Raw genomic sequence first — 23,657 nt, forward strand, 5'->3', positions numbered from 1 at the left:
CCTCTGTAGGTACTGGAAGGTACCATAATGTCTGTGTCTCTGCCAGTTAATGAAAGTGGGGTACTGACTACTTTCTATCCCAGAAGCAAGTGCCATTCATTTTCTTATGTCACATGTTAACAGCTGACCTGCAAAGGGCAAGTGGATCTTAGTAAGAGCCACAGTGAAGAAAGAATAGCACTAGGGAGTTAAGCCTTATGAACAATCAGAGTCCACCAAGATTTGCTCCATTCAGCTCTGCAGTTGGAACAACTCTGTGGTCACTGCTTTATTTATCTGTATAAACTTTCACCACTGTGTGTTGCTGTGCAATGGCTTTGGATCTCTTGTGTGTGTAGGCAACTGCTCTGATTTCTGCACTCTTCAAAGGGATGACTGTTTCTTGTGCAATAATAACTTCATGAGTGACATTATTTTATCAAGTATAAAGAAACTGGTCTGGTTAACTTAGGACTTGACTGTGAACTTTGCCATGTGACTCATCGCATAGCTCATGAACCATTTATGTGAACCTTTCATGATCCATCTGTCATAGAATCATAGAATCATAGAATGGCCTGGGTTGAAAATGACCGTAATGATCATCTAGTTTCAATGCCCCTACTATGTGCAGGGTCACCAACCACTAGACCAGGCTACCCAACCACATCCAGCCTGGCCTTGAATGCATCCAGGGATGGGGCATCCACAACTTCCTTGGACAAATGTACACTCTTTCCCTCTGTCACGGGCTCTGTACATTATGCATTCACATGTTGTACATGGTTGGAGGCATCTGACAAAGCGTAATGACCACAACTGATGTGGTGCTCCAGGTATGTACGTGTCACCACATAGGTTATGAGCATAGGGATTACAGGGCTCTGAGGGTTCTGCAGACCAGCATTCAGTGTCCCTGTTCTCCTTGCAGAGTGGCGGCAGGCAAGTGGGGCAAGGATGATCCTCCAGGATGAAGACATCACAACCAAGATAGAGAATGACTGGAAGAGACTCAACACGCTGGCACACTATCAGGTAACTCTGGGAGAGGGTGGGTTAGATGGTAGATCAGTCAAGAAGGTGCTAAGTAGAAGGGTAAAGTGTTGTTCTCCAAGATGTAGAGTTAAACAGTTATTGAGTGGGCAATAACTGAACAGAGCTCCTGTTGAGCACATTCATCCCACTCCTTCTAGGAACATCATGAGAGATGAAGACGAGGGAAGAAATAAGACTCTGTCTCTCTTGAAAGAGAGGCAGTTTGGATGAGCAGAGAATGTGAAGGAAAGTGTTTGTCAAGAGAACAACGCTATTTAACATTTCTCATGTTGACAAACAGAAAACAAGCCTTTCTTTCCTCCTTTTTCCAATGCATCAAAGGCCTTGTAATGCTTGCAGAGCCCAGAAGGATGGAAAAGAGAAAAATGGAAGAGAAGATGATTTATTGTCTGAAAAGGGGAGGAGGACAGCAGCATGACTGAAGAGAGCAGTGCAGTGGAGATGACACTGCCCTATGATCCCTTGATTTAATCCCTGTGTGACTTGCCTTAAGACAAGGTTTCTCTTCATCTCTGCATAACCTTGAGATCCGTAAAAGAGGGATAAAGATGTCCAAATATATCATATATAAGTGTTAGATTTAATGAAAATGGAGTTTTGGTCAAAAGGTCCCCCAGTCCTTTCCACTCCTGCAAATAAATAAATAAATAGATAGATAAAATAAACCACCTCGTTAAGTTTAATCTGATGCTGACAATTCTGTCATTTCTTTAATCACACCTCAGCAATATGTGTTTCATAACAAGATATCTTTTACATTTAAGGGCTGACCTGAGGAGGCAGCAGGCAATCATTTGAAAAAGGAACAAAACTTTTCACTTCAGATTGACTGAAGGATTGCTGGCTGACTCCAGAAGACATTTTATGATATTTTATTTTCTTTTTGCAAGAGGGAAGGGCTTCTATTTCATTTAATCAATGGACCAAGTATAACTTTTTCCCCCTTATGTGCTTTTTTCTGTTGTTTGCTTCAGGCAATGAGCCCCCATGCCTATGGATTAATAGGGGCAGAATAGGTCCACAGCTGCTGGGGATTTGAGCTCTGCATTGCTTAACCTGGGGCACTTACTGATATTTCTGCTGCCTCACTTTCCCCATGTATAGCGTGGGGCTGAAACTACAAAAAGCATCTAATTGCCTTCCACAATTGCTGAAGGGCTATTTAATTAGCCTCTGCAGTGCTTTGAAGATCAAAAACTCCATGCAAGTGCTAATTATTATTATTACACAGACAAGAGTTAGAAGTTGTTAGCATTTTTTTCCACCTATCTCCTTTTTATGATGTCTTATTTATCACAGATATTCCTGATATGGCTCCTCTGAGCTGCTGACTTGTTAACATTTCTGATAAAGGACCCACATGAATCACTTAGCTGTAGAAATGGAAAGCATGGCTCATTTCAGAAAGCTCTGCTTTCTGTTGGAACGCTATCCCACAATGTCCTGCAACACAGCCTCTCCACCCCTGCTGAGATCCTCTGAAACAGCAAAGAGAAAGAGTTCATGGTGGTCGGTTCTAGCCAGCAGTGAATTTGTTGCCTGGAAAGGGGAGACTGTGCACTGAGAGGTTGACAGGATGGGTCAGAGTGGAAAATGTAGGTATCTTCATCTAAGCTGTGTATCTAGATACTACCTGCAATCAAGGTGGGAGGAGCAGAAAAATTCACATCAATTTTCCCATCCTTATGAGACTTTCCACCCTTGATGTTTTTTTTTCCCTGTAAATACTTATTTCTCTCTACTTAAGCTGACTAGCATAGCTGCAGGAGTCTACACTGCAGTTGTCTTCAAGGAAAGAATATGAACCCTGGTGTTAATTTTTACTCTTCACCCTCAGAAAATTGTCTAGAGCACTGGACAGTCACCTCCATACCAGCCATGGCATCAGTGATAATGTTATCTCTTTTAGGAAAACTCACTTTAAATAGTTTTACTGTGAAACAGCACTCTAAATCCTAATTCCTAAGGCAATAAATAAGACGTGAGCTCTTCTTGTTCCTGACACCACTCTGGGTTTAACTTAAATTTGGACCTAACATTGGAGCCCCATTCTTTCATCTCTCCCTTCATCATCAAATATTCTTCTGTGAACATCTCAGCAGCACCTCAGCAAGGCTGATACCTGTACTCATGTCAGATCAGGCAGGAGTGGCTTATTTGGATAGATTTCCTTCATTTGGGAGATGAAATGGTGTAAGAACAACTTATGTTTGGGATTTGGATATCTAGAGATCCTTAACACTGATAGCTCTTGGTTGAAAACTGCTATGTAACTTGCAACCTTAACCTAAATTCTCTGCCTGTGCTCATAGGAAATGCAATTTCCAATGTTATTTCCAGTGTCATAGCCCTGCTCATTCATTAGCTTAGGTCTCAGGTGATTCTCCGCTGTGAAAAATGACCCTATAGTAGCTCCAACCTTTCTTGAAGTAATACTGTGGTCACAAGTTAATCACTTTACAGTTGTATATGAAGACAAGTTATTTTATTCTACTCACCCTCTCATCCTGACAACTGCTTCCTCATGAAGAACCTACTGTCAGGACAATGCAAAGACCCACATTGTCATCACTGGGCTTTATCCCATTACTGTCTGCTTTGTCATCTGTTGTCCTGGTACCCGAGTCCAGCCTTCTAGTGGTACAACAGGAGATTTCATCACTGTTTTTGTTGTTGTGGTTGTTGTTGCTGTTAACAAACCCTTTGAAGAGAACACTTGAAGCTTTGGTAGAAAATTACTGTCTTGCCTGCAGTGGCATGGGTTTATGTCTCAATTTCTGCTATTTGAATTCCTGCTGTCCTTGGCATACTCCTCAGAAGCCTATTAACAAAGTCCATTTTCCTCTATAGGTGCCAGATGGATCTGTGGTAGCTTTAGTCTCCAAGCAAGTCACTGCCTACAATGCAGTCAACAACTCCACAGTCTCCCGGACCTCAGCCAGCAAATATGGTAAGGACCTGTTTGCTGATGTGGATCAAGAGACTGCTGCAGGAGAGATCTCAGATGTCACTGTGGTCACAAGACACTGAGCAGCAGCAACAAAAAATGATGGGCAGATGAATAGTTGACATGATTCTTTGGTAGATGGAGGGAGGAAAGGATTTAGTCATCTAAAACTTTGGCATCTGGTCCAAGCTGTTGAGCCAAGTGGAACGCTCTTGGGAAGTGCCTCTTCTCCCCTATTAGATAATGGAGGAGCCTAAATAATTAACAGTCTGGATTTCAGATCGCTGTGGTCAGATGGAATGCATCCCACTCTTAGAGTTTTCACAGGGAGAGGCAAGGGAGAAGCACTGCGTAGTATAAGAGCTCAATCATTTTGGTAGGAAAGGTCTGTTGTGAAGAATCTGTGGTACAGATTAGAGGCCTCTGGGACTAGAAACAGCCAAGACCTACAGAGGGCATTGCTTGCATACTGTTATATTTTAGTGTGGGTATTGTGTGTCTCATCCTGCTATTTTATTATCCCAAGGGAATTTACACCTGGAATAATAGTAAAAACGGCTTGCTGAGGTCATTTATCAGTGTATCTCAGAGCACTGCACTGTTCTTCCCACTTTACACATGAGACAACCGAGAATGAGACAGCTGTCACCCCAGGATGCTATGATGGCATGGGAGGGCAAAGACAAATGTCTCTAATGTGCAACCAGAGTGCTGCAAAACAACCCTCCATCCATGATGCAGTTAGTGCATCAGTTTATTATTATTTTTCTTTATGCATGAAGGCATTTTTGATCCTTCTAATTCCCTTTAGCTTGAGGGAAAGTACAGCTACTCAATGTCCAGAGGAACCCCCTTCCTCTTTCTCCAAGGACATAAGCAATCCACCAGGCCTTATTAATATTCATCCAGTTTGTCATGTTGTTGCAATTACTGAAAGACACAGTGACCTTTGAAAAGGAAGACTTAAGGGGGGTTAATTTCTCTTGGATTTCTTTAATTCTTTTGCCATTTGATTTTTTCAGGGGGAGGGTGTGAGGAGGGATACTGGGGGAGGAGAAGATGTAGTGGGTCACAAGTGATTGTTAATTGCAATTAAGTAAACAGCATCCAGAGAGAAAAAGGATATTCCATCTATTAATTAATATGTAGAGATTGGTAGTGCATTAATAAGGTTGATTCAGATCTTGCTGTAGAAATGTGCAACACTCTTCTGTTAATCATGGTTGGAAAAGACTCAATCTGTAGCATTGCTGGCAGGTCAGGGGGAGGGGAATGTCTCATGGCATCACTCAGGGACAAAGGGAAGTACTGTCTATAGGATAAAAGTGTCCTTGTGGAGGTAATATGTATGGGCCCCCTGGAGTTCTGGTTCACTTTCTATCAAAACAAGATTTTGAAGCAGAGACTGAAGAGAATAGTTGGGTAGGAGTTATTGGATTTCTTTGTTGCCAAGGGAGAAAGAGGAAGCAGTTCCTCCCGAGTTTGGTGTTGGGACTACAGGAAAGAAGTCATACTGGTTGCATCAATATTCTTATGCAAGAAGGCCCATGACCTGTTCTCTGACCATAAGGCCAAGAAGCTTGGTCAGATATGGCTATCAACCACTCAGGTAAACTAAGTTGAACTCGCCCCTCTTTGCTACCACGAGTATTTGATACTGTTCCCTGAATCCATCCTGGGCACTGCCTGTCACTAGCAGTGCTAGTTGTCCAAGGCCAGAGGTTTGACAGGGAACATAATAAACGAAGAGCACGGGCAACTGAAAGGCAGTGTAAGAGCTTCATTTAATTTACAGACATGAACATCATGTCCTGCTTGGCTCATATCCCTTGTTTTTGCTGAGCAAATCACTTAGTCTGCTTTGATAGCAAGGCCTGGTACATACACCAGTTCTGGCATCTTTTGTGGCTCACACTGCAATTCCACCAGGAAATATAACTCTTCTGCTTAATGTTATGAATTGGTCAATGGACATTTATTTAATACTGATATGGAAATATAGAGCTCACAAGAGGAGGTGCACTGCAGTACGATTACAGCAATATGTGCATCCCATTCATATATCAAATGTCAGAGGAACCAGCACTAAAACCAGACAGCAGAAAGAGGTCTTCTTCTTGCCTTTCTGATGAAAAAGCATATCTCCTTGTTGAAACCCATTAATTTCAATGCAAGTGCAAATAGGGCTGAGATACATGCATCTCTCTTTGCAGAAAACATGATCCGTTATACAGGCAGCCCAGACAGCCTCCGCTCCCGCACACCCATGATCACTCCTGACCTTGAGAGCGGAGTCAAGATGTGGCACTTGGTGAAGAACCACGAACATGGCGACCAAAAAGAGGGTGACCGGGGCAGCAAGATGGTTTCTGAGATCTACCTGACAAGGCTACTCGCCACCAAGGTATATGGAGGGAGTAGGGAAGAGGGTGAGGAATGGGCTTTTAACGGTTGTGGTGTGACTTCTTGCCAACAAGAAATGAGAGACTGATCAAGGAGTGTCAAAGAGGGGATAAAAAGAGAAGAGCAGAAGGAAAATAAGGACAATAGAAGTGCTCAGAGTGCAGATGGAGGGAACTTTATTAAGAAAGCAAAGTCAGGAAAGGGACTTGAGAAGCTGAAGACTTGCCCCTAGGGCTGTTCTCTGCAGGCCCAGGTAATAGAATCATAGAATGGCCTGGGTTGAAAAGGACCACAATGATCGAGTTTCAACCTCCCTACTATGTCTAGGGTTGCCAACCACTAGACCAGGCTGCCCAGAGCCACATCCAGCCTGGCCTTGCATGCCTCCAGGGATGGGGTATCCTTTATATTGTGATCTGTCTGGCTTTGCTTTCCCAGAACAGCATTATTTGAGTGTTGACAAGTTCTCCACCTAACTCCTCTTCAAAGGCTCTGTAAGAATATAGGCAGAAGAAGTTGTCTGATTGTATATCTGTCTGCTGTTCCACCCCATAGATCTCGTGGTTGCGGTGCTCTCCTTGGAGAAGCCTGCATTAGTGGAGAGGGTGTAGTGCTTTTCTTTTGCATCACAGAAGGAACCAGGGCAGGTGGGGAGGCAGGCATTTAATCAGATAGATCCCTCTGCAAACCTGCAGTCCTGTGGCAGTGCAGTGCATCTCTGTGCCCCAAATTCTCTGACACATGAGTTGTCTTGATGCATCCCAGAAGTGGAAACTGCAGCTGTGACTCAGGTGTGGCCAGTCAGAGTGTTATCTCACCCCATTCCGAGCAGGATTAAACCGAGCAGCAATCAAACAGCCCAATCTTCCTCCCTTCTCTAAAGTTTTGACTATTATCATTTCCTGTCAGGGTGTCAACAGGCACAAACACGATTACATTTATTCATGCAAATACCATCTGAGTTTGCCGATCTGGCAAGTCTCCAAGTGTAAGTCCTACTGTGAGTTTTACCTACACATTTTTTCCTCAGCCTGTGGTGTCTGTCTCTTCTCTCTGCCCCACTCCATCTCTGTGTTGCAGTGGGATTCAAAGTACTTACATGGATCACATAATATAGCAAGAAAACGATGATCCCCGGGGCCTCAGTCCCAGATTAAACCAGTGATCACTGGACCAGTGCTGATGTACACTGTCTGGGGATATGTCCCCTGTTCCAACACTGAAGTGCTTTTGGTTTATTCCGGATCACAGACTCAATACTTGCTTTTTTTACTTTTTTCTGTAAAGATGGCTGGAGAACAGCTGCAAAACTTGCACAGCAACAGAAAGAGCAGAAAGGCTGGTGGTTTATGGTTTCCCCTCTTGGGCTGAGCAATTTTCTATCATCATCATGACATTTGAGGGAAAGAGGAGAGAGACCAATTGCTGGTAATACAATCCCAGGGAACACTTAGTTAAACTGACAATGATTTTTATTCTAGTAAATCCCTGACCTCTGAGACCTAAAGTCTCTTGCCTAAAAGCTTCAGAGGTTTTCTTTGCATTTGTGTGGGTGAACATGTAGAGAACTAATTCCCTCTGGAAAGTGAACCCAAGGGCAGCTCTTCGATGTCAGAGCAACAAGATTTCCCCTCAGGGGCGCTTTCTGAGTCAGAGATGCTGCGGGGCTTTATTCACCCTGTAGGAGTTCACACAAGCAAAAGGCACCTCTGTTTGTTTCCCAAAGAATAAATCAAGTGGTGAATCAGCAGGAGACACCAGCTTTCTAATTATTTGTTAATGCTATGTAAAGTTGAGCCACTCTAGTGGAACCTGGTGCTTCATTCATAGTAAAAAGGAATTTCTTTCCTGGGTCTGCAGAGAAAGGGAAGGATTTTATGTTTCAGCTGAGGAAATGTTGCATATCAGGAAATGATTGGTTATTTGACAACCATATGGTTTATCCAAATGTAAATAACTGTGCTGCTTTGGTGGCAGAATCAATCTTCACAGGCTACCTCAGCTCCTCAGCTGCCCCTTTCTCCAGGCATGGGCAGCCTCTGCTATTCTAGCTCTCCATGTCCTTAATAGAGGTCACCTGTTCTCATCAGCTGGTCCAGAGTGGTTCTGTAAGCACTTGAGGATACCATTGCAATCTCTGTAGCAGACATTATCACAGAATCACAGTTTCAGGGGTTGGAAGAGACCATCAAATCCAACTCCCCTGCAAAAGCAGGCGCCCTACAGTAGGTCACACAAGAAGGCATCCAAACAGGTCTCCATAGAAGGAGACCACAGCATCTCTGGGCAACTTGTTCCAGTGTTCCATCACTCTTAGGTAACCATTTTGTCTCTTGAGCAGTAACTGACATATCCATGCATTGTTCCTAGGCCTTGACTTGGTCCCGTGACAGTGTGTGGTAAAATACAAGTAATTAAGATGAAGTTTTTGTTTTTTGTTACTTTAATGCATAATGGACAGCCATCTTCTCCAGTCACTGTTGCCATTTGAGTCATTAAAACCTTCTGCTCTTCTCTGCCTGACTTCTATCCCCAGTTTGAGAACAGGCCTTGTATGAAAGCCAGTATAGAAAATAGCTAGGCTTTGGCTCATGTATACATCAAGGCTGTTGAGTTTAGGATGCAGAGGAGATACAATTCGAAGGGAACAGATGAGTGCCTTCCCATCACCATCCCATCTTGAGATGGGATATGGTGTTCTACCACATCTCAGCCACCTTCCCCATGTGTCAATAACAGAGAGAACAAGTAATATCTTCACCTATCCCACTCAGCTGTTAACCGTAAGTAACAGATATTATGAAGATGCAGATGTCAGATATCTGGGTTGAAATTTCATCTCATGTCATGTTTAACAGCTATTAAATGGCTCTTGCTTTTCAAGCATATTTCCTGAGTCTGATTTATAGACATACTCTACTTTCAGTGGGATACCAAATTTAAACATCCTCTTCCTACTTGGTGTCCCATACTCTTATCTCCTTCTCCCAACAGGGCACTCTCCAGAAATTTGTAGACGACCTCTTTGAGACCATCTTCAGCACAGCTCATCGTGGCAGTGCTCTTCCCCTGGCTATCAAATATATGTTTGACTTCCTGGATGAGCAGGCTGACAAGCACAACATCCATGACCCCCATGTGCGGCATACTTGGAAGAGCAATTGGTGAGTGAGACAGCCCAGTACGGTCTGGTACCAGGTCCTCGAGTGGAAGGAGAAGAGTGGGACATGTGATTAAGGATATGGGTGGCAGGGAACATAAGGTTCAGCATGCCAGGTTCAGTCTTCTCAAGCTGATGGAAATGTATCCAAAATCTAAAGGATGTTCACAAGGGTAGAGTACTTTGGCTTTAGATCCCAGTTTGTACTATGTTACATGAGGGTAGTAGTATTTCTGAACGACCTCATGAGAATATAGGAGGCAAAATTGTAAAGTGTTTAATTACAGTCGTGTTCAGGCTCATAGGGATCTCTGGGGATGCATGGGAGAGTGCTGCTGTCTTCTTCTGCCCTGAGTGTTTGAACTCCCACTACAGTCACTGGGGGCCTAGAGTTCCTTTTTGTTGCCTCCACAGGCATCTAGTGCTGTCTGAGATGTTTTAAAGTGTACCAAAGGGAATATGCAGTGCCTACAGGAGACTTGTGCCCTCCTGGGGTGTTAGATGGAGACCAAGAGATACCTTAAAGCATCTAAAAAGGTATTCAGTACTTTGAGGGTTTGAAGATGGAAGAAGATGGAAGTCTTCTTCAATGAGTGACAAAGGTAGACATTAGCTCCCTGCTCTATTCAGCAGGTAGCAACCCCTCACTATACATGTAATAGGACAGCAGGGTAAAGTCAGTATTGGTGGAGGAAAGATCTTTGCAGCACCTCTCTGCTGAATGTCCCTGTTGGAAAGAGTCCCCTGGGGAACTGTTCCCTCCCCTTTCTCTGTGCAAATACTGGGACTATGAAAGAAACAGCAGAGGAGAGCCATGGGGCTCCCAGCTCATGCATTTTTTTCCTTTTACCAGCCACGCTGATGGCAGGTCGTCACAGCGCTGTGACATAAAAAAAGAAACCCCATGCACCAAAGAGGCTTTCAACTAATGAAACATTAGCATATTATTAACATTATCTGCAGCACTAATCTAAGGCTGATTGCAGCCACTCAGACTAAATGAGCAGGAGGTTTATTTAAGGGGGGAGGGGGGAAGGCAGAATGTGTATATATTGGAAGGGGGAAACAGGGGCAGTATGAAGAAATCTGTTCAATCAGATTAAATTAACTCTAAGTCACATCATGGGCTTCATTATTCCCAGCGAGGGACATCATCCCCCCATCCCCTCCCCACAGCCATACATACGTGCAGGCTGTGCTTGTCCTCACTGTGGCTGTACTTAGCATCCAAACAACCTCAGAATTTTGGCACAGTTCACTCATTCAGCTCTTCTCCTAAGAGATGAACCTCCATTCCCACCCTAAAAGGCTTCCCTCCCTCAACTCCCATTAGGTCTCACTGCCAGCATCTCCCACTCCTGAACTTCTGTCCCCTCCCTAAATGAGGTTGGTTTGGCTGATGGGAATATATCTGTGTGAGGCTTTCCTCACATTTGCTGCCTGAAGATACTACATATTTGTTTAGGAAAATGTAGTACCATCTCTCTGTAAGGACATGCTAAAATGCCTGCTGTCACCTGAAGGGTATCAAATACAGATATGAATTGTTTATGGTGCTATGAACACGTGAGGGTAATGAGCAAATTGGAGGAACTTAGAATCTGAGGAATTTAGCCTGAATGTCAGCTGAATTTTTTATACCTGAAAGTTATTCATGTCTGGGAAAGTGCAAATGTTGGAAGGTAGCTTACGAGTCTACCTAGCATGAAGACAGAGACAACAGTTTGATAATAATGACACATCTCAGCTCCTAGGCCATTATCATATGAATGCATTTGCCCTGACACGAAAAGCTTGAGGCAAAAGCTGGAGGTGGATACCTCGGGACATCTCACACAGATGAACAGCTCTTTTAAGTATGAGGGGGGAAAAGAGGGGGAAAGCCTTTGAATTGCAATTGGAATAGCATTTCTACGGTTAGGGCAGATAAATTTTCATTTCAAAGGTTGCAACACTTGTTGCCCATTCTTATTTTTCTCCTTGTGGCAACAGGGTTTTCTCTGCCACATAATAACTGCTTCATGCCCAGGGTGTCCGGATCATATACAAGCTTAGGCTTGAGTTGTGCAACTGAACAGCACATGGCACACAGCACCTGTCATTAACATTCCCATGGTGTTACCATGAGGCTAAAAGCCAAGACCTTGAATACCTAGTGCTTACCATAAGTTGTGTGAATGAGATGTTTATCCTCATCTGATGAGGCAACCAACAGCAGCTAAACTCTCATTTGCACCCTAACGTAGGGAAGTGAGGAGATATTTCCATCACCTTGAATATACTTTCATTAATATAATCTCATTAATTTATGTGCAACTTCAGTAAGATGGCTGTGACTTTAGGAGTCACCAAATTGGCCTGTGAGGATAACAGAGACAAAACTCATTCCTGAAGTGACTCTGTTGTCCACACTGAAGTCCTACAGGGTAGATGTACACCCCTACAGCGTAGATTTATTGTATATCGATGACAGATTTGATATCCCAGAATCCCTGTCTCCATACCTTGATCTTTAATTCCTATCTACCAGTCAGCTCTGCAACATCACAAGACAAAACTTATGAAACTTTCAATTACTGACTCACCTTTTCCACACTTCTCACCCCTCCAACAGCCTGCCATTACGGTTCTGGGTTAACATGATCAAGAACCCACAGTTTGTCTTTGACATTCACAAGAACAGCATCACAGATGCCTGCCTCTCTGTAGTGGCTCAGACATTCATGGACTCCTGTTCAACCTCAGAGCATCGTCTGGGCAAAGACTCACCCTCCAATAAGCTTCTGTATGCCAAGGACATCCCCAGCTACAAGAACTGGGTGGAAAGGTGAGTTTTGGCTCTACAAATGGGAATAACGTAAGCAAGTGGTAAAATGAAGCCCTGCTTCATGGACGGAGGTAAGAGGTATCTTCAGTACTGGGTTTGGTAGCTGCTTCTGGGCTTTTCTTCTTTGATTAATGTCCAAGTAGAAATCTCTATGTTCGCCATTTATTCCCACGTGCCTTACAACACATATGGAAATTTAATTAGAGGTGTGAACTGAAGGTGTTTGCCATCATAGTTTCTCTTGAGGAGAAACTGTTGAGAAGAGGGAAGGAGGAAGGAAGGGGAGGTGACTGCATCTGAGTCCTGTGAGCTATGTGGACTTCTTACTCTTTCCGTACAGACCAGAAGACGAAGTTTGTTTCTCCCAGCATCATTGCAACAGTCCCCACACTGCCTTGATCTCAGGGGTCACACAATTATCATCCCTTACTCTGAGTCCAGTAGCTGTCCATGGCAGCTCTTCTGTGCTTTGGATATCATGGAATTGTCAGATTAGTGACAGAAGCTCTGCAGGTACTTTCTGAAAGGTCAGAAGTCTTTCTGAGCATTTTGTCCATATCTGTAAGAACCTGCAGTTTTGCTGTTCAGTCTACTGCACTAAAGTTCACTGTCTGACAAAGCTACTCTACAGGAAATACAACTAAGACAACCATTCCTACAGTACATAGGGATTTCAGTTCCTCTAAGATTTTCTACAGGACAAATAATAACACACCTTGTACTCCATTCAGCAGGATATTGTCTGCTGGAGCAAGCCTTGCAGAAGCTGATCTGCATTTTGTTTTCCAAAACGTCACACTCGCCTGGCATTATTGACAGGTTTGGAAACTGCACAGATGGAGAATGATCACTGCTTTGTAAATACAACGATGGGTTTATCTTACAGATCATTCCTGTACAACAGCATCCCATGTTCAGCAATGATTTGTCTTGTTTGACTTCATAGGCATTGTCTAAAACTGATGTCACCGTGCAGGTAATATGAGACCCTTGTTACTGTAGACATACTGTGCTGTAAACCAGTCTAATTCCTCTGGTGGGTAAGGTTTTCTCTAATTTTGTGAAAGCAGAGCACAGCTGATGAAAGAACTCTGTACTCCAGTCAGTATGAGGTGAATTTTTTACAATAATGCTCCCATTGGTTTCTGATTTGTCCGGACAATTATTTTTAGATGTGGTTAAACACTTCTGCAAATGTCGTTTCTAGGCAACCTGTAAGGCTCTTAGAAACTACCTTGCTTAATTATGACCTACTTCTAGTACTGTGTCCAAGTTTCATGATACGTATTGAGACTGATTGCTGGATTGACCTGGATAGGTGGAAAGAAGTGTTTGAGATTTATTTAGAAATAGTAAATTTGCATTAGCAGTGACCCACTGATGTCATATTCCTGTAACCTGTGTGGTGTAAGTAGTTGGTGGGTGGTTCATAGAACCACAGAATCATTTGAGCTGGAAGGGACCTTTAAAGGTCATTTAGTCCAACCCCTTTGCAATGAATAATGACACCTATAGCTCGATCAGGTTGCTCGGAGCCCTGTCAAACCTGACTTTGAGTGTCTCTAGGGACGGGGCATCCACCATCTGTTTCAGTGCTTCACCAATCTTACCATGGTAATCTTATGGTAATCCAATCTTACCAATTTTTTTTTCTTAAACCCAATCTAAATCTACCCTCTCTTAGTTTGAAACCATCTCCTGTTGTCCTATCACAACAGTGGGTCCCAAAATACTGAGCCCTGAGGGACAACACGCATTACTGTTCTTCATCCAGACACTGAGCCATTGATCACCACTCAGTACCATCTCAGAACCAGTTCCCCTCCATTGAACAGTCCACCCATCAAGTCCATATCTTTTCAGTTTGGAGAGAAGGATATTACGGGGGGACCACGTCAAAGGCCTTCCCGAAGTCAAGACAGATTATGTTAGTGGCTCTTCCCTTGTCCATTGTTGCAGTTACGCCATTGTAGAAAGCCACTAGGTTGATCAGGCAGGACCTGCCCCTGGTGAAGCTATGCTGCTTGTCCTGTATCAGCTCGCTCTCTTCCATGTGTGTTGGTGTAGCTTCCAGGAGGATATGTTCCATAGTCTTCCTTGGCACAGAGATGAGGCTGACAGGACAGAAGTCCCCTGGTTCATCCTTTCTACCCATCTTAAAAATGGGTGTGCAGTAGCCTTTTTCCCAGTCACCAGGGGCTTCAGCTGATCGCTATGACTTTTCAAATATCATCCAGGGTGGTTTGATGACTACATGAGCGAATTCCCTCGGGACTCTGATTGGGATGCTTCTCATCGGGATCGATGGACTTATGGATGTTCAGGTTCCTCAGGTGGTTGCAAATGTGATCTTCACTTAGAATGGGAGGAACAATGCTCCCTCCATCCCCACCTTCTGAGCCATCTGCTTGAGGGATGTGTGAAAAGCAGTCACCAGTGAAGGCTAGTTTCTTACTTACAACTCTGCTTGACTTTATACCCTTGGAGACAGCATGCTTTAGTGAAGAACTGACACGTGAGTGAAGGACAGGATATTAAGATTTTTTTGGAGCTCAATCCTGTTGCGCAATGCTCTTCAGCAATAGGTGTTGAATTTCTCTGGAAGTTTTCCTGAGCAACAAACAAGGTACATAACACTTCTGTTGCTAGTAAACAGCACTGCATTTCTGGGCCCAGCATGTATTGGGTTATTATCTGCAGTGACATCTGAAAAACTGAACTGAAACCCAAGGGGAGACTGTGACTTTTGGAATGTGGTTAGAGCTTCTGCCCTATTAATGCTTTTGTGTGTCAATGCTACAGTCTCAAAGCAGTGGCACCTGGATGCTGTTGTAGATCAAAGAAAAACTTATTAAGAATGAACAGAATATAATTTCATTTCTACTTCGAGTTAATGAATTCCTTTTCTCCATTCTGCAACTGTACTCCAATGGCTTTCAGTACTGGTTTGAGTTATTTCTGTAGTCAGTGCCAGCTGGAGGCAGCATCATTCAAGACCACTAGACTTCTTCAAAGACTGAATCATAACATAAAAAGATTTTCCATCAGGAAGTTTAAGATGTGGTTGAGTAAATCAGAAGAACCTGAAATCAAATGAACTTATTTGATGAATAAGAATCTGTAAGAGGGCAATTAGGCAGCAGTGGATTGTAACCCTTCTTGAAGGCACACCAGAGTACAAGCCAACTCTTCTCTTTTAATGTGGCTGTTCAGATGGCAGCTGAGCTGGGCTACTCCAAGCCATCTCTTTGCAACTACTGTTTCCTCAGTGTGGAGTGTGTCTTTAGGACTCACAAAACTCAAAGCTGGCAATTATCTTAGCACAAGAAATAGCAGAGTAAGCAGCAGACGTAAGTGACAGTCTCCAATTCACGTCAAAATATCTTTCCAACTTTTTAGAGTATGAAAGTATGTTGGGAAAGACATAATGCAGTTTTTGGCCTCACTAGTGGTCTACCTTTACACACTGGTCAACCAGGAGTTTGATTTCAACGGTCTTTTTCAATGCTATTGGGAGCAGAGCTGGATTCTGTCTGCGAAAGCAAACTCACCGAGATATCCTGACTTCAGTAAAACACAAGTGCAGCATTCAAGTGACACAATCAGGACTCTTTCTCTTTGAAAACGCATGACTGAAAAGCACCTAGGCACAGCCACAACTTGGGATTCCTGTGGCAGCAGATGAGGCATGAGAGAAGCAAGAGAATTAACTCAGGAAATGGGGACAGACTATTTGGCTTTTGTTGAAGCCATGAAAAGTCGCTCTGTGGTTTTAAAACAAGGTGGCAGCTTTTCAAATATCATAATTTTGTCTATTGAGAAAAAGGGGAAAAAATGGGAAAGATAGACCAGATTCTCATCTGACTTCTGTTAGTAAAACTCCATAGGCTTTGCTGAATTTACATTAGAGCAGCTTTAGATCTGCATCTTTTCAAGTTTACTTCAAATGTCCCCTTTGAGCCCAGAAATCTGGAGAACTTGGGAGCATTTGATGCAATCCCCAAGCATTACAAAGTGGAGCCTGTTCTAATTGTGACTGTCTCATTAGCATTCAGTGCCACACTGAAAAGATGACAAAGGGCTGTGGCTGACCTTTCATTTCTCTCCATGCTGCCAAGCTTATGATAACACTTGTTTGAACTTCATTAACACCATTTAATTGCCTGCATCACAATCAATACGATGATTCCCCACTGAAGCCTGGCACAGAGGCATGGATGTAGGAGACTGCAAAGGGGCAGAGCACAAAAAGCAGAAGGCAGAGTTTTTCCATTGCACACTGGTGCCCAAAATACCTGCAGTGCTGCAAGAAGAGGAACTGGTGCTTTTTTCTCATCCCTGTGGATACTTGGTCAAGTTTTAGCTGCTTAGTGTGAGTTAAAAATAGTCCCTTAAAGAAAAACTGGACATCAATGGAGACATTGCATATATTATTAAGACTCTGAGAATCTTCTAATCAAGGAAATTCAAAATAGATTTGACGTGTTTCAGAAGTTTAAAGTGACCTTATCAATAGGATTCAGAGTTAAAACATCTGCAGTTCATTATATTAACCTGAACACAAACACTACCAAACCTAACTACTGGGACACAGAGCCTGTGCTTGTGATCTCTTTTCCTTCCTTTTATTGATGTAACCATGTTTTGCATGGTGTTAACCATCTGATGTCAAAGTCTTAAGCTTCTTCAAAAATGTTGTGGGAGCTTGTTTGGAGTATGCAGAATAAATAGTCCGGTCCTATTTGGTATCTAAACCTCCATCACTTTTCAGCCTGTGATATCAGGACTGCAGTCAATGGATGGACTCTCCCAGTTAGGTCTGTTGACCATTTTTCAACTACTTTTGGTGACAAAGACAAAATGTACCAGTTTAGTACAATACAATACACTGCACACACCCCAACAATGTAAATCAGTGAGATTTTTAACAGATACATCCAGGTGACCTTTGAACTCCAAGGGCTTTAAAAGAGAGCCTCAAATGACGACTGGAAATCCTTGCTGTACTTTAAAAGCTGTCTTGTGCATCTCTTTTCCCTGACAGAAAGAGGGCTAAAGAGATAGCATACCAATGGTCATAGAATCATAGAATGGCCTGGATTGAAAAGGACCACAATGATCATCTAGTTTCAACCCCCTGCTATGTGCAGGGTCACCAACCACCAGACCAGGCTGCCCAGAGCCACATCCAGCCTGGCTCTGAACGCCTCCAGGGATGGAGCATCCAAACATCCTTGGGCAACCTGTTCCAGTGCGTCACCACCTTCTGAGTGAAAAAATTCCTCCTAATATCTAACCTAAACCTCCCCTGTCTCAGTTTAAAACCATTCCCTCTTGCCTATTGCCATCCGCCCTTGTAAATAGTCATTCTCTCCAGTTTATATGCTCCCTTCAAGTACTGGAAGGCCACAATGAGGTCTCCCTGGAGCCTTCTCTTCTCCAAGCTAAATAAGCTCAATTCCCTCAACATTTCTTCATAGGACAGGTGCTCCAGTCAAGGATAAAGGATGTTGTCTGTAGAGATCATAAAAAACAGTGCTGGAATGGGCCTCAGGTCAGCCTGCCCAGCTCCTGCCTTAGGGCAGGATCAGCTCTGTCTCACATCTTTCTGACGTATTTTCTTAAAGTCTTCCAACAATCAAGACTCTGCTCTCCTTGGGCAATCTGCTCCTGTGCTTCCCTCTCCTTCACATCAGAGTGTTTTCCCTGTTGGTCAGCCAATAATCTCCCTGGCTTTAATTAAAGCCCTGGCCATCATCTCACTGCATCCCCAGGACCATGGGGTACAGCTCATTCCCTGTCTCTCTTCAGCGGCTTTTGTTGTACATGAAGTCTGTTCATTTTTGTTCCCTCACTTTTTGTCTCAAATGAAACCAAACAACAAACCTGCCTGATATATTTCTCACTGCAGTGTTACACTTCTCTTACATAGTACAATTTTCAGCAAGCAAAATGGAAATGTGTCTGTACTCAGAGGGTACAACCTCAGACCCATACAGGCTCTGCACTTAGAGTGCTGCAGACTGTTTCTTCTCCTGGAGAAGCTACCAATTCACTCTTCAGCCACTGACTCAGTGCTGCCCACCCATTCTCTGTCGTTTATTCCAAGACAAAAAAACAGCAGGAAAAACCATGCACGTGCAAAAGAAAATCCTTTTTCTTTGCTGTCATGCTGTTCATGCCACCGTCCAATTAGTGTCCAGCAGCTTGGCCTTGAACCTTGCTCTCAAATGGGATCGATCTGAAGTAACACAGTCTTGTGGCTGCCTGTAACTGAATCAGCATGAACACAGACTTTGCAGCTTAGATGCCTCCTAGCAAAGTAAAGCTGTCATGCCCTATCAACAGAAGGACTGACATGTTCTTGCATTGCTTCACTTGATCCCATAAGAGAACTGGCCACTAGGTTGTTCCCAAGCTTTCATAGAATCATATCATAGAATTGTTTAAATTGGAAGGGACCCTTAAATGTCATCTAGTCCAACTCTCCTAAAATGACCAAGGACATCTACAGCTAGATCAGGCTTGTTTTCCTTCAGCCATTGTCTGCTATAGTAGTCCACTATATCCCTTTCATACATTTCTTCCTCCTTCAGTGGTCCAGATACAGCCGGCTATTGCATAACCCTAATTATGTTATTGTTGTAATTGCGTCTGCCGTCTGCAGCACATGGATTCGTTACAAGCTTTTCATATGCTAAAATGATTATTAATGAGTGCAGTCCCAACCCAGCGACGGCACAACAACAGCCATGACAAAAAGATCTTTTGGAAGGCAATTAGCTCCATGCTAAGCTGCCTAAACTACATCTCATGCTGGAAAATTTCAGACTGCAGAAAAATCATTGGCAACACGGCTTTTCTCTTCACTTTGATGAGTTAATGAGCTACCGAGTGGCAGCAGGCACAGTTATTTTTGAGAAGCAGCACCACGAAAGAGCCTCTATAGTTGGTGATGAAGAGAAGAGCAAATGCCCTGCCCTGCCCCCAGACAGAGGGCAAGATGCATTCCCAAGGCACTGTGGTATTGCTTTCCTAAAGAAAACGAGACAAAACCAAACAAGCTAAAAAAATCAAAGCAGAAACTTCCCAGAGAAAGTTGAGCTTCTTTAAGTAACAAGAACAATTGTTTTGTTGAGGCTAAGAGGGATCATTGCTATTCCCATTGCTATGGGCTGTCTTGCTCATGCAGGCTGGGGTGTGCTGCTGTGGTAATGGTCACATCTATACGGCCTAGTGATCCTCCCATCACCCATGCAAGTTGCTGATGTGCTTGAGCAAGGGTCATTACAGATTCATAGAACCATAGAATCATTTGAGTTGGAAGGGACTTCTTAAGGTCATCTGGTACAACTCCCCTGCAATGAACAGGGACACCTACAGGTAAAAAAAAGGTTGCACAGAGCCCCATCCAGCCTGACCTTGAATATCTCTTGAGACAGGGCATCCATCATACCTCTGGGCATTGAGATTCCTCCCAGTTTCTTGAGGCTTTCGTTGTTTCTGGTTTAATAAACAAATTTTCCCTGGCACATCAGAGAATGAGCAGCCTTGAGGTAAGAAGTCAGTCTCCCCCTGTGATTTAAGGGAAACTTGAGATGTAAAGGATCTTTCGATATGTATCTGTGGTGGTTTCACAGTGATGGGCAGCTAAGCTCTACAACACCACTCTCTCACTCCCCCTTGTCAAAAGAGTAGCAGTAGAAAATACGATGAAAAAAGCTCATAGGTTGAGATAAGGACAGGGACATCACTCACCAATTACCGTCATGAAGAAAACAGACTCAGCATAAGGGAGATAAATGTAATTTATTGCCTATTACTGCATAGGCCAAATCAGAGAGAAATTAAAAGCAAACTAAAAACACCTTCCCATCATCTTCTACCTCCTCCACATGAGAAGGAGAGGGAATACGGTCAGTCCATAATGTTCCATTTCTGCCACTTCACTCTCTGCCCCTGTTACAGCATGAGGTCCCTGCAATAGGATGATGTCCTTCCTAAAATGGTCCCCTGTGGGCTTCCCACAGGCTGCAGTTCCTCAAGAAATGTTCCAATGTGGGTCCTTGCCACAGGAGTGGACTGCTCCACCATGGGCTCCTCTCCATGGGCTGCAACTCCAGGATCTGCTCCTGAAGTACTGCATCCAGACTTGAAGCCCCAACATGGGAAAGATGTGAAGCTTTTAGAGAGGGTCCAAAGGAGGGTCGTGAAGATCATCAGAGGACTGGGGCACCTCTCTTACAAAGACAGGATGAGAAAGATGGGCTTGTTCATGGAAGGGAGGATTCTGTGGGCTGCAGCCTCTGTCAGGCCGCATCCATCTGCTCCACTGTGGGTTCCTCCATGGGATGCATGAGGAGATCTGTTCTGCATGGTGCCCCATGAGCTATAAGGGGACAGCCTGCTCCACCACGGGCTTATTCACAGGCTCTGGCCTCCTTCAAGCCTCGTCCACCATCGTGGACTATTCCTCTTCACAGGCTGCAGCTCCAGCCCAGGGCCTGCTCGTGTGGGGGATTTCCATGGGCTGCAGCCTCCTGCAGACCACATTCACCTGCTCCACCATGGGCTTCTCCACCAGCTGATCTTCACGTGCTTCTGCATGGACTAAAGGGGGATATCAAGCTCCACCATGGGCCTCTCCGGGCCTGTGGTTTCCTTCAGGCTTCATCCACCCTGTGGGCTGCTCTCAAGGAGTTCTCCCAGTCTGTATTCGCATCTGGGATTGCCCTGACTCAAGCGCAACACCTTGCACTTGGCCTTGTTGAACCTCAGTAGGTTTACATGGGCTCACCTTTCCTCTTTGTCAAGGTCCTGCTGAATGGCATCCCCTCCTTCTGTTATGTCAACTACACCAGTCAGCTTGATGTCATCAGCAAACTTGCTGAGGGTGCACTTGATCCCATCAACTATGTCACTGATAAAGATGTTGAAGAGTATGGATCTCAGGACAGACCCCTATGGGACACCACAAATGTGGTTCTAAGGTCCTTTCCTGATCCAGAAGCGATCAGCTTAGGAGTATCCACAGGAGCTGCATTGTTGAGGAGCATCTTCCCCTGCAATGCCTCATATTTTAGCTTTAGTGTGAAAGCTGTCAGCCACAAGGGAAAAGGAAAACAGTACACAGACAGTCTTACAAATGCTGGCAGTGAAAATTCAAGGACCTGTGGGATTTGGTGACAGCTTCACGGTGGTTTTGAAGGCATTAGAAGTATGCAAATGGAAGAGAGACCCTAAGCACCTCTGAGGATCTGGGCTCAAATAGAAAGTAAATAAAGACTCAGCAGGAACGTTGTCATCTCCCTGCTAGGATGCTTTAATATACACATTTATAATTTCTTTCGATAGCATAATGATGGCTTCATTAGAAACACTTCTGCATAAATAAATCATTTGTCCATCGCAGAGCTCTGATGAAAGGAGATTATATGTATTCTTCCTGTTCTAGCAGACAGGTTTCATTACTGGTACATGCTTTTTCATTTTTTTCCTTTTTTTTTTTTTTCACCACTTCCACATTATCTTGGTTTGCAGTCTTAATGGGAAAGTACTGCACAGCTGTGTGATGAGGTAAACTGAGGGAGATGGGACACTTTGGTGTGGCATTGGGTGACAGGCTGTGAACTGAGCACACTGAAATCACAGCTTGAGAGTTTGCCACGGTTGGAGAGAAAAGAAAGCCTACAACACCTGAAGTTCAAATCATTGCATCCTGTCCATTCCTTCAGGGAGCACTGTATGCTGTTCTTTGTTGTTCACATAAATCATGGGGATTTCATGTCGCTGGGAGAATCTCTCTGCAGGGCTGGGAAAGGGACTCAGAAGCTTTCAGACCTTTGTGGGTCACAGACCCAGGAGAGCACTGCTACCAAGTGACGGGGAGACATGAGGAAGTTGGAGAAGCTGACCATAAGTGTGCCTGTATTTCCATTTTAGGAAGCTCCCATCCCTGCACCCACTATCCCATTTCCATTAGATGAAGGAACATTTCAACTGGTTGCAAGAACCAGACTGGAAAATAGAGCACAGTGATACTGCTTTCCTCCACCAGCCCTATTTATTTTTGTTGTGATGCAATCGCCTTCACTTTTCATTTCATCCAGCAGGAGAGTGCCTATGCAATATTCGTAAGGAACTGGGCTCTTCTCCATGGGCTCTTCTTAGGCACCATAAATCAGTGCATTTCACTGCACTGCAGGCTTTCTTTTCTTTTTGCTTCCCCAAAGGTCTATGAAATGTGTTGTTGCACATGAATGTAGTTTCCTTTGAGTGCCAGGGCACACCTTGTGTTTTGGCTGTAAGACTCCAGGGTTCTCAGTAATGTGCCTTGAGGATCCTGAAACAACACTCTCATGGATTCTACAGTTCCCTAACACTTCCTCTTGTCAGAAGCATATGCAGAATAGGTCTGATTCTGTCTATATTCTGATGCTTGAGGCTGTTTGAATTTGCTGGGATTGGTAAAGGTCTAGAAATTTCCATTCATCCTGCTCACCAGCTCCTACTGGAGGTAGTTCTGTAGGACAGCTTCTCATGGGTTTCCAGTTGGCTCCTATCCTCTCACACAGCTGTTCAGGCCCAACTGGGGTTGGGGGTTAGTCAATTTATGAAATAAAATGAAGCTTGGACCACTCATTATTGAAGTACTAGGACTTAGCAATAGTTAGAGCAAGGGACGGAATTAGAATGGGATTTCTGGCTTTTCCTGAACCCAGAAGTCACGAAGATCTGTCTCCAAGAAGAGTAATGTTGTGAATGGTGGAAGCTGCTGTACAATTTATGAGGTTTGCATTAGATTTTCTGTTGAAACTGAGTCTAGATCTGGAAGCAGTCAGGCTGGAAGGCTATGCACAGAGATGGCAGAAAGACCTCTGGCTTCTGTGCCTTTCTCTACTGAGGTTTACATCAGCCCATCTCTCTGCAAAACCAGGATAATAACTGAGAATAACATATTGCAATCAATGAGAATGGGACCGTGGGGCATGAAATCAGACTGAAGCCACACTGGAGCTTTCTGGTGTGGAGGGGTTTCCTCCCAGTGCTCTTGCACTCTGTTGTTTTTCACAGGAGACTTCTGCAGCTGCTCCTCTCACTGTCGTAGAGAGTATTTTCCCACTTGTATGTCTGAAGGATCCTTATCATACAGCACTTCAGCATCCAATTTCTCTGCAGTGGAAGGCAGCCTCCATCTCAGCAGGTGTCTCGATGCTGTTTACAGGACACCTGTCAGCTCTTTTGGCTCCCTGTCCCCTCTGCCTCCTAATTATAAATTTGTGGAT

At 44.0% G+C, this 23,657-nt stretch overlaps 1 protein-coding gene across 2 annotated transcripts in view; it reads left to right on the top strand.

Annotated features, from left to right (window-relative positions):
- Positions 1-23,657, top strand: part of PLXNA4 (plexin A4) — a 454,438-nt gene that overhangs the window by 421,768 nt on the left and 9,013 nt on the right. For both annotated transcript variants that reach the window (XM_040663912.2, XM_040663921.2), the window contains exons 26-30: positions 911-1,014; positions 3,886-3,985; positions 6,196-6,386; positions 9,380-9,549; positions 12,160-12,372. In XM_040663912.2, coding sequence (XP_040519846.1) covers positions 911-1,014; positions 3,886-3,985; positions 6,196-6,386; positions 9,380-9,549; positions 12,160-12,372 — 778 coding nt within the window. The remainder of the gene's footprint in view (positions 1-910; positions 1,015-3,885; positions 3,986-6,195; positions 6,387-9,379; positions 9,550-12,159; positions 12,373-23,657) is intronic.

This window comes from Gallus gallus, chromosome 1 (assembly GCF_016699485.2).
Source record: "Gallus gallus isolate bGalGal1 chromosome 1, bGalGal1.mat.broiler.GRCg7b, whole genome shotgun sequence".
Classification (NCBI taxonomy): Eukaryota; Metazoa; Chordata; class Aves; order Galliformes; family Phasianidae; genus Gallus; species Gallus gallus.